Source organism: Nuphar pumila, chromosome 2 (genome assembly GCF_984573655.1).
Source record: "Nuphar pumila chromosome 2, dmNupPumi1.hap1.1, whole genome shotgun sequence".
NCBI lineage: Eukaryota > Viridiplantae > Streptophyta > Magnoliopsida > Nymphaeales > Nymphaeaceae > Nuphar > Nuphar pumila.
The window spans coordinates 2,452,816-2,464,499 of record NC_143250.1 but is presented as its reverse complement, the minus strand read 5'-3'; the positions used below and the strand labels follow the sequence as shown (position 1 = coordinate 2,464,499).

Sequence of the window (11,684 nt, the reverse complement as noted above, 5' to 3'; positions counted from 1 at the left end):
ATCTAACATTTGGTGGTTAGATTCCAAAACAAGATTGTTTACCACTACATGATATTGTTGTTGAGAACCATTATGGAGAGAGAGAGAGAGAGAGAGAGAGAGAGAGAGAGAGTTTCTGGAAGAGGTTATTTGTCAAAAATGAAACTCTGGGCAAGTTGGATGAAAATGACAGGGCCTAGTTTTTACAAAGGCTCTTTTTTTTTATGCCATTACGCTCAATGCCATACATTCACAATCCAAGAAAATCATACTCATTGTTGCTCATATTCTTGCGGATCTCCATGGCTGATCTTCTCTAATCCAGGCCTTCTGGTGTGATCCCTCATCTTCTATCACTCGTTATGGGGTTTTAGATGGTGCAGATTTGCTGTGCAGGTTCTACTATGGGTTGCCAACTTCAAGTCCTCTCTTCTGGTCTAAGATGGGCTTGTAGATTTGTACAAGAGTTTGTGGGGCAAGAGATCTCTTTTCTATGGTCTCAGAGGTTTGGTTGGGGAGAGGGGGTATCTGAAACCAGAGAGGCCTAAGGTTAAATCCCTACCAAAAACCATTCTATGAGAATTTTTCATGGAGGCCGGTTTGATCATGCTACATAGGAATATACTCTAATACCAATTAGGAGAGAGAGAGAGAACAGGGATTCCCAATATGGACGGTCCAGATGGAGAGAGAGTAGGGAAACAGTGATTCCCATATATGGACGGTCCAGATGGTGAGATGCTTGAGGGTTGTGATTGGCTGCTTAGGGGAACCATTCAAAGCACGTCTCTACCTAACAAGTCATTAAGGCGTTATCTCTTTACAGGCTGGCCTGGCGTTGAGAATATGAAAATTCATTAGGCCACCGCCCCACGTGGTTTCCTTTTCTTCAGCCAATAACTTTTTGCCACGTCTTACTCTTATTGACAGAGGAAGAGATAAAGAGGGGATCAGTTCAGGGGCTCCTTGGGAAGCCGTTCATCTTAAGATGGACGGCATCTAATCCAACTTAGAGGGATGCCTATTGCTTGGGTGGGCGAACTGTTGAAGAAATAGTTAACATGGATTCGACAGCAGTTAGTGCACATCACCTTGTGTTGGGATATTGCAAATTCGAATCTCAATGGTATAGTTGAATAAGAGGTCTGCCTAACCCTAACTTTTTCTGTAAAAAAAAAAATAGCTCAACATATAGTATTTGGGATGCCGTTCATCGCATGGATGAGCGGCATCAGATCGTGTCCTGACCTGATACGCCTTTTTTTTTGGTTCACAAAGAACTGTCAACATGGATTTGACAACTTTTATCAACAATTCCAGATTGATCAGTAATTTAATAAGTTATTTTGTGGTTAATCATAATTAATTGATAAATGAAAATGCTCGGACCAGCCCTTAAATTGAAAAGTGAATTTAAAATAATTTTTTTATTAAAATAAATATTCAATATCTTGAATAAAATATTACAAGCTAGAAACTCATGAGCTCAAACTAAAAATGAACGATAATAATAACAATAATAATAAACATCCTTTTTTTTTTTTGGATAATCTAAGAGAAAACCCCCATCACCAACAGCACATTGGCTGGTTTGGGAAAACCTTTGAGCTCCCCTGCCCACTGGGGGGTACACCCAACTTCGACGTTGATGAAAGGGCACCACCCGTGGGTTTCGAACTTGTGATGTCCCGTCAACCACAAGTTGCACCTACCACTATTTTACACAGTTTGCTAATAGTAGTTTTGATGGGAGCAAAACGTTACAGCTTTTAAAGCATAACACCATCTAGATTGTGGACTCATCTTTTCTCCTGTTCCTGCATCAGGCAGCTTATGTGGATTTGGTACTAGGGCTGCAAACAGATCCGCTACAATCAAATATTTGATCCGAGTCTGACACGTTAATTTTGAATTTGGATCCTTACAATAAGCTTTTACTGATTTGGATCAGATTCAGATTTGCTAAAATCGAAACCATGTCTGGACCTCTTCCTGCATCATCCAGCCCTGAACGAATCTGTGCAATCCGTAATGGGGCTGCAAACAGATCGGACTCCGGCAGATATTTGATCCGAGCCTGACACATTAATTTTGAATTCTTGCGGTACGTTTTCATTGATTTGGATCAGATTAAGATTTGGCAAAATCAGATATTTCCAAATTCGAGTCACTATTTTAAGTTAGATCTGATTTGGATCTAGATCAAAATGTGAGCCGATTCTTCTTTTTTTCATGAAAAGAGGTTTGTTTTTTATTATTTTTTCCCAGATCTGGTATTGCCACGTGTTTCGGGTCAAGATTCAGCCCCACCATATAAGATCTTATTCAGATCTCGATTCAGATTGGGATCTACATTGTAAATATCAGATTCAGATCTAACAAGATCTGGCCTCTATCCAACCCGTTTGCAGCCCTCATCTGTACTGCACTGGCCTTTCAAAAGTCAAAACAGATCCAGTTTCGGATCCTATGAGTTAGGATCAGAATCGGCTTGTTGGCAACCTAAAGTAAGAGGCTGTTGGAGGCAATTTCATCTAACTTGGACGATCCGCTTGCCAATTGCGTCGTTTTCCGTCGCCGGAAAGGTAATTAATCGGCAACGTCGGCAAGATCTCCGTCGACCTCGCCGTGATTTGTCACCATTAATTTCATCCCATCTCTTTCATTCATCGTACTCTGTTAGTCTCGTCTACTAAGTCTTGCTATTTCAGAGTTTTGATCAATTTTTTTAGACTCCAGATCGTAAGTTTGCGATGATTTTGTTGACTATTATAGTTTAATTCTTGTGGGCAATCATTGTATTTAGGATGGTTGATTGTTTTAGACATTTGCAATGAATCATGGTTGGTTTTTCAATGTCCTTTGAAGGTTGGGGTGTTCTTTCACCCTTCATTTGGGCCAAAACCGAAGTAATTCGTTGATGGAAAGGAATTCGAGGAAGGGGAAGGATGGGATTCACGGGAAGAGGAAATTTGATGTAGTTGGAAATTGGGGCATTTTTGTTACGTTGGTTTTATGCATCTGGATGGCCTTTTTTGAGCTGAATACCAATTGTTTGATAAAATGCCTCAGCCAAAGTTAGTTATCTTGCTTATGTTACTTGTCCGTAGGCTTGTATCATGCATTTGTTTGTGACATAAATGGTCGTAGTCGAATTCAACGCTGGATGGCTACAATCAGGACCGCAATTGGTCCATCTGTGCGCATTTTTGTCAGTTTGGTTGTTATTTAGTTGCATGTTAGTTCTTTTCAAACTTTTCATGTGGAATTCTGGATTTAATTATGGTCCCCGTATCCCGCTGAAGCTTAAAAATGTTTGCTGCTGCAAACAACTATGTGGTTGTGTTTTTTGGTCGAATCTATATCTTCTGGTGTGATGCAGGTGTTACTGTTACTTGATGTATGCTGGACCGCATACTAATGTTTGTTAGTGGTAGGAACAGATGGCTTTCTATAACCAGCCTCTGTGCTAGAAGTTGCGTGTGTCACCAATTGAAGATAGAATTATTGCATCGAATAGAATATAGCATTATCTAATATGAACTTATGAAAGTGGAGAAAAACATACTTGATTTGTTTTTTCCTTGTCCTATGGAATTCTGTAATGACCCAATGTGGTAGTCTTTTTTGTTAATTTTCGTATAAATATTCGTGAGCTCCTCTTTGTACCATGTTAAGGTATGCAAGTTGGATTCATACTCAATATCATGAAACTAGATATTTATTCATAGTTATCAGCGGTTTCAATTCTTGCAATTATTTTCTGAATTAAAAAACTCTGATTTTCTTATAAGGAAGCGGGTGCATTGTCATCTCAAGAGGAAAGAGGCATTGAAACGGATGGAACTGGCAGACAAGGCTGTAGGGATGATCCTGTCACTCATCAGTTTGTCCATCTTCACTTACTACACATTTTGGGTTATCATTCTGGTTGGTCACTGTCCTAGATGTTCATTTTTTATTCTTAGTTCATTTTCCTCACCAAGTTGTCTATTTCTTCTTATTCTTCTACTTGCCTTATGTTTCTTTTCATTCTTATTTCTTGCAGCCTTTTGTGGATAGTGATCACTTCATCCACAAATACTTCCTGCCAAAAGAATATGCACTGTTCATACCTATTTTTACTGGTGTTTCACTTCTTAGCTTTCTATCAATGTTTATTGGGTATGTGATACTGAAATCGAAAAGAAAATCAGCTTGAGCGAAGTGATGCAATCTCTTGTCATTTTACAATGGTACTGTACACTGTTTTTCAGTTTCCTAAATGAACCACTTACGCTGATGCTTAAGGTAGTAATTAACATGCACATCCAATTATAGTTGACTATTCCCGCAAGGTTTACTTATTCTCTATTTTTGTTGATAAAAGATCACATCTTAATCATGTCTAAGAAAGCAAATACAGTAATAAATATTCTCGTTTCAGATATGGAATTAGTGGTATTTCGGATGCACCAACTGGATGCTCCATCTGTTCCTATTATTACACCAACTAGGGAATATTGGCCTGTTATGCTCAGGCAAGTAAGACTCCAGGTACATATTATTAAGTTGAACCTCTCTATTTTCACTACTTATGGTGGTAACCATCGGTTGGTTCCCAGTATGGTCCAAAGAAAATGCATATGATAAAAATTTACGTCAGGTTTTGGTCGACTCCCTTCATTTTCATGCATTTCTTATGAGGCTAACCCAAGTAGAGATTGAGAGTGAGATTCATGTGAATAGGGGGGAATGTCCCCTTAGGAACCTTAGGTTTTGGTCGATTCCTTCGCTCCATTTTTCATGCATTTCTTACAAAGTTAACCAAATTAGAAAATGAGAGTGCGATTCATGTGAATAGGGGACAAGGGTAGCGTTCCACCAAAATTTAGATGAATTGCTTCATCATAACCAGTGCCGGTTGCTTACTTCCTGCATGTAATGCCAATGAACGAACTTGAATGTATCTTATCATGTACTCTAGGATACTGTGCATGAGAGAGAGAGAGAGAGAGAGAGAGAGAGAGAGAGAGAGAGAGAGAGAGAGAGAGAGAGAGATGTTTAATTGCTGCTTGGCCATCATAAGCTTCAGCCAATGGTCCTAGAATAAGCAGTTCAAAGTCTACCAAGAGCCATGTAACAGTCTGCTTTGCATGTAGACATTTTTAAAGGCCCAAGCATGAGCCTGCAAGGGAACTATTTTCTGATTTTCCTTTATCACTTTGTTCTGCAGAACTTACATAAACCAGAGGAAAAGAAATGAAGCGTTTTCCCTCCCTCACCACCTACAATTCTCCCTCCCTCCCACACTGCCTTCAATTCCAGCCATTGTATCTTACAGTGGTTGGTTCAAAGTTTCTGGCAAGTAAAATGCCAGTAGCCCTCCTGCTGTTGCGCAAGTCCCGAACACTGCAAATGCAACACTCCTGCCTGACACAACCACCAATGGTGCCAGGATTGCCCCAACCTGCCCAGCTTGCATAGCACATCCCAGTGCAGCATTCCTCACCACTGTCGGGAACAACTCTGCTGTGTATATGTATAACAGATTGTAGGTTCCTGCCATGCCAAAAATTCCCATCACCCCACAAATCATTCTTGCTACCATATAATAGTATCCTTCTTTTAGCACCAAGCACCCCCCAAAGCAAAACATCCCACTAAAGCACATTGTCATTATGGTCATGTATCTCCTCCCTATAGTCCCCAAGAGTAGAGCTGTTATTGTAAATGCAAGCATTTCACTAACGGCATTGAGGAAGACATTCAAATAGACATTGGTCTGTAGATTAACGACGTTTAGGCTGAGTCCATAGTAAACCATGGCACAAGCAAAGTTGATGATCATCATTAAGGCTAACCTAAATCTAGTGATTGGTGATCTAACGACGTCAATTAACGATCCAGAAGCAGCAGCATTTGAACACGTTTCTGTGTTTTTCTGGTCATTGTTGCTGTTATTATCATCAAGGGAGAGAGAGATTCCAGGAGGGAGATAGTTTCCATTGCGATCAGTGATTTCTTGCATGATTTTCATGGCATCAGAGGTCCGGCCTTGGACAAGGTACCAACGTGGGGATTCATGGATGAACGGGATGACCGTGAGGATGAAGAGCAGGGAAGGGATGGAGGTGATGATGTAGAGCATGCGCCATGAAGGGAACATGTAGGCTATGCCATACAGTATAGCAATGCCTCCTGAGAAGTAGTAGAAGGTTGATATGCCAGCAATTCCACGCTTGCCAGGGCCTACAGGCTCAGTTGCTAATACAAATGCAGACAGTCCTACACCACCTGTGCTAATTCCAGTTAGGAAGCGAAGTGTGAAGTACACCCAGTAGGTTGGTGAGGCAGCTGTCAGGAGTCCATGATGACATTTAGAATGCAGACAGTGGTTAGTGTTCCTTTCCGCCCTAGGAACGAATCTGAGAGATGGCCGAATATTCCGGCACCTGAAACAGAAAAAAAAGAGCTGCATCAGACACCCTAAATGCTTGGACCCGCTATCAAACACACCCTAAGTGCTTAAAATTAATGATGCACCACTCTACCTTCCTCTTTGATGCTGGATCTATTTTATTATATTGTGAGTCCACTTAATGCGGCATGTGGTTGGACGATAGTTTCTTAGTAGTGAGGGTCCCGTTTATTAATTGACCCGCTTTCTTAGGAAGCTTCCTCATCATTATATATGTAGAAAAAATATATGGTGGTTTTGTATCGTGATACCTACCTTAAGGCGGTACACACACTCTTATTTGTATGGTAGTCAAAGGTTTTATATATCATGTCTATTACATCCTTAGATTTTTTTTTAAAGTGATGAAAAATAAACTGCTCACAATTCCTGAAAATAACATTCTATTTTAGTCAACTTTAAGACTTGAAAACAGTAAATAAGATATCATAAACATCGTCCAATAGTTAGATTTTGCATTTTGAGCTTAGATCTATATAAACCAAGGATGTTGTACCATCTTAATTATGGTTAGGGGTGGCAAAATCTGACATGACCCGCTTCTTAGCCGGGTTAAGGTTTGGCTTAAACGGGTTCATGTCGTAAACGGGTTGACCTGCCTAACCCGTTTATTAAACGGGTCGTGTTCGTGTTAGGGGTATGCCAACCCGCCAACCCGTTTACATGAACCCGTCAACCCGCAACCCGTTTATATATATATATATATATATTAACTTATCTAACCCTAACTCCTAACTTTACACTTTAGTCACCCACCTAACTCCTTCCTACCCAGCCGCAGCCGAGAGCCCGAAACCTCTCCTCTAATTGCAGATTTGCAGAAAAAAAGTATAATATGTATTTTTTTTGTGTTTCTAATTGTGTTATTCGGGTTAGACAGGTTATTCAGGTTACTCGGGTTGGTTATCGTGTCTACGTTATCGGGTTGACCCGTTTAATAAACGGGTCGCCATGTTGTGTAATCGTGTCATGTCGACCTGACCCGTTTATTAAACGGGTTAACCCTGTCGTGTCGGGTTTCCCGTTTAATAAATGTGTCATGTTCGTGTTTGCTACATCCGACCTGTTTAATAAACAGGTCGTGTTCATGTTGAGTTATTCTGACCCGCCAACCCAACCAGATTGCCACCCCTAATTATGGTAGTACAATACCACCACAGAAGCACCCATATATATATTGGAAACCTACAAAATGTTAACGTCAAATGAAACATGCTATTAGAATTTTGGTGTTTATTTTCAGAAGATGCAATCTATATGCTTATTTTTATAGGAATCACTTCTTGAAGCATTTGAATCAGATCCAGGATTAGGTTTTTATTAAAAAAATCAGCGGCCTAAATTTTTTATAATTTTTGAAGATCCAAATACCATGATTCAAATATCTATTTCTAATAAATCAATCATGCTGAACAGATCTATGGTGTTCAAATTTTGAAAAAAACAATAAAAATCCATTAGCATGTTTCATTTAACTCAACTTGAAGTGATGCTGATTACAGCTATCGTTTTTGTTTGATGAAATTTTCAAAAAAAAAAAAAGTTTTCAAAAGAAAATGCTGGTTATCTTACCCACTATGACGAAATGGTTGCAGAACGATCTAACGTCTTATTGTGTGACATACATGTTAAACTCACTGACCCGCTTTCCTAAGAAGGTTCTTTATATATATATATATATATATATTAAACATTCAACCTTTTTTTTTCCTAAGAACTGGAAAATCAATAGTTATGAATATATATCAGTTTTTCTTGGCTCATATTTTTCATGGAAAAAATATGATCCAAGAGTCCGTCCCCACTAAATCGAGCATGCTAAACACGTCTCTCATCAAATGCTTCAACCTATGGCCTAATATGTTTCATTCTCTCTCTCTATATATAGGGTAACTGAAATATGTTTACCATCCAAGTATATTTACTGGTACGAATGAAAATTTTCATAGTTTTTTTTTTACTTTTTTTTTAATTTTTTTTTGGGATGTGATCTATGCTGGGAGATGTTCCTAGGTAAAAGGGGACCTCAAGGGTTTTAACTAGAAGGCGTGCCAATGTGCAGTTAGTGATGGGGTTTTTCTTTTGTCTAGCCATAAAAATAGAAATTTAAAAAAAGTCTCATATATCTGGACAAAGATACCTTAAATATCTGTCGAAAAAAATACCTTAAATATCAATGTTTAAACCAATTTCAAACCCTGTTTGATTACACAAATCATTTTCTTGTGAAGAACACTGTTCTGTCCTGTCATGGAAAATACCACCTTGATATTTCCTTCTAAAGCAATGCCTAACTGTATCAAAAAAATTGCCATGAGTATGCAGTCCAAATGTTCTGTTTTGAAAATAATATAACATGTGATCTTAAAAACACTCAAATATTCATGTGCACACACGTGTGTGTGTGTGTGTGTGTGTGTGCGCACACACATAAAAACTTACCCAGTAAACATCCGGCAAAGAAACCGGACTGAACCAAGCCAACCTTATATCTCTCTGAACATACCAGCCCCCACTCCGACACCGTTGAGAGACCTGCGCCACCGATCCATTCCCATGAACCTGGTTTGGAGCAGCAAACAGTCGGTCCACAGGCCGAAAAACCTGAATCTGTGCATTGCCAATCCGGTTCTTTATCGGCGAATATCATGACCATGGTGTGAAACGCTTCAAGAGCCCAAGCTAGGCTAGTGAGCACAAAGTGCCATAGTTGCCAATCACCGAATTCACCTGAGAATCTCAGCAACATGGCATCGATACCCAGCTTCTCGACATCTCCGGATCGGGACCCAGAATCGGGAAGTAAGGGTGAGGTTAGGCCCAGGGGCGTAGCTAGGGGGGGGGCAGGACTGGGCTGTAGCCCAGTCCTGCCTCCCCAAACAGTTAATTTTTTTTTAAAAGCCCAGTCCTAGCCCTGCCCTGATTCCATATGAAATAGATTTTTATCCATTTTTTAGCCCAGCCCTGACTGCAGCAAATAGTTTGATTTGTCCATATGAAATAGATTTTTATTAATAATTGTAGCCATTTTTATTTTATCTCAAAAAAAAAATTTTTCGGGGGCGCCGCCCCCGAACCCCCGACTATCACACAAATACATTTTTTTTTGCTACACCCCTGTTTGCCCCCCCCCCCCCCTCACATGGATCCTAGCTACGCCCCTGGTTAGGCCTGACTCCGTCATGGTTTATTCCGGCCATGGTTAGAGGGCCTTGGGAGGTCTATATGTAGATGTGGAACCTTAGAAGTAATGGTGGTCTTTTGTTGGTGTATTTTTTTTACCAGTGGACACAATTTAATAAAAACAAGTCAAGCAAAAGGGAAGTTTATGTGCTGGCTCTTTAGGATCAAGGGGGAGGATCTATCCAATGAGGGATGGTTTATTTGCATGAGATTTTGACATGTGAAGAATGATTTGGATCTCCCAATTATTGGTGGGGCTGGGCCAGTTGTGTGATTCTTGTGGACTTCAGTTTCTGCATGACTGATGGATGTGTGATTTGTTAAATGGTAAAAATGGTAAACAAATTTTTTTGAAGGTAGACCCTACCAGATTTCTATACTCGGTATTACAATAAGAGCTATACATCACTCATGCTGGGGTCCAATATGAGAGGGTGATCCTTTCAGGATTTTCGAGCTATGCAGTTAGAGTTATATTTAGATTTTTGAACAGTAATCCTATCAAAGCTATAAAAAAAATGCCTCACTTGGTGAAAAATGAGATTATCGTTACCCTTTCCTTGCACCAGGTGTTTCTTTTTGGCAACAACATTGGCCGTCTCAGATTCAATAATGACTCTGAAACTGGGAGCAATCAAAATGAGAACATTCAGCCAAAATAAAGTGTGTTAAAGGCCTGATTTTCGGGAGATGCCTTAGAATTTGCGCTTCAAATTTCAAACGCCACATGATATAGAAAAATCGATAAAAACATATGTCCATAACAGAAAAAAAAATCCTGATACTTGTCCACGTAAAAACCAAGGAAAGACACTTGACAAGGCCAACAAGAAAGCATCTAATTAGAAGAATAAGGTGAGACATCCGCTGAGCGTAGATATAGGGCAAGCCCGGGCATAGGCAGCCATTTCACGATCAGCACTTCGAACATGTAACGGTAGGGCAAGTATCTGTGGCCCAATCCCCTGGTATAACTCGGCAATAACCAACCATTTGACGGGTTCCATAAGTTTTTCATAACCATCTGCCGGAATCTTGATCTTCAGTAAGCTGTCAGTCGAGTCTGCCCTAAGAGCTGTAATGAGGGTCTAGTTCAATCTTTTCACCCCGCTCGACAATACCTGCACAAGATTTATTACGCCAGCTTACTTGGTGGAGTTTTGGCCAATAATGGCATCTGTATGACCTAAAGAGGGCCAACTTGCAAGGGCCATTCCCCCTCCATCACCTTCGGTAAAAACGGTAAACATATGAAACTGAAATCATGATATTACTGTGGTGCTCGAGGACTAATAGGACAGAGCGGTGCAATAAATACCATGATTTTATCATGATATTTATTTTTATCATCAAAATTTTGATTTTTTTTTACATATTTTCTATATTACATTTTTTTTGACAAAAAAAAAACCAGAAATATAATATTAGCAAATAACATGACAAAGTAGCAGCATTGTCATCTAGGGTGTAGCCTGTAGGCAGGGGTGTCAATGGGTTGGGTTTGGTTCAGACCCAGGTGAAACCAGACTTGGAGTAGATTTTGGGTACGATATCGCAACCGGACCCGGGTCTAATCGGATCTACTATAAGAAAAAATATTTTTCTTTGAAAATTCTATGGGTGTAGGGGTGTCAGGAATAGAGTGGTCTGGTTGGGCGTGGATCTGATTTAACCGGGTCTGAACTTTGGACTGAGCCTACATGAAAGCAAGACTGGGTCCAAATCATAGTCACAAATCCCTTTATTGGGATTTTTGAAAAGAAAATCTTGCAATAATTTAAAATTTATTTTTCTTGAAAAAATCTACAAAAAATATTGATATATCTAAAATTTAAAAATACATAAGAAAATATATAAAACATTAAAAATAAAGTATATAAAAATAAATATGTAACGCCTCTCATTGGAGGGAGCTCCATCCCTCTCCCCCATGCTTTTAGTGGAAGAAAAAAGGGGAAAAGCTCCCCCATTAATGGCTAAGCCCTCCCTCTTACCCATGATCCTAGTAGTGGGATAGATAATGGAGGAGTTACAGGTGGGCCTCTATATAAGAGGCCCACAA

The 11,684-nt window shown here is 39.7% G+C and overlaps 1 protein-coding gene and 1 pseudogene across 2 annotated transcripts; one reads left to right on the top strand and one right to left on the bottom strand.

Moving 5' to 3' along the window:
* The first annotated feature begins 2,442 nt into the window (after positions 1-2,442).
* On the top strand, positions 2,443-4,318 carry LOC149844459 (dolichol-phosphate mannose synthase subunit 2-like). 2 transcript variants are annotated; one of them, XM_089994519.1, is made up of 3 exons: positions 2,443-2,564; positions 3,774-3,909; positions 4,028-4,318. In XM_089994519.1, the coding sequence occupies exons 2-3, from the start codon at positions 3,820-3,822 to the stop codon at positions 4,178-4,180; spliced, it is 243 nt and encodes an 80-aa protein (XP_089850645.1). In that variant the 5' UTR covers positions 2,443-2,564; positions 3,774-3,819; the 3' UTR covers positions 4,181-4,318. The 2 variants fall into 2 exon arrangements, with proteins under 2 accessions (XP_089850645.1, XP_089850648.1); XM_089994522.1 differs by having other exon boundaries at positions 2,466-2,564; positions 3,778-3,909.
* A 921-nt stretch (positions 4,319-5,239) lies between these two features.
* LOC149844458 (organic cation/carnitine transporter 4 pseudogene) lies at positions 5,240-10,836 on the bottom strand (annotated as a pseudogene).
* Between the last annotated feature and the right edge of the window lie 848 nt (positions 10,837-11,684).

What these genes read in the sequence shown, in the direction of transcription:
- LOC149844459 (XM_089994519.1), top strand. Translation starts at nt 3,820, where the DNA reads ATGGAACTGGCAGACAAGGCTGTAGGGATGATCCTGTCACTCATCAGT. An exon ending in CATTTTGGGTTATCATTCTG is followed by an intron (nt 3,910 to 4,027) that starts GTTGGTCACTGT and finishes TATTTCTTGCAG; the next exon opens with CCTTTTGTGGATAGTGATCA.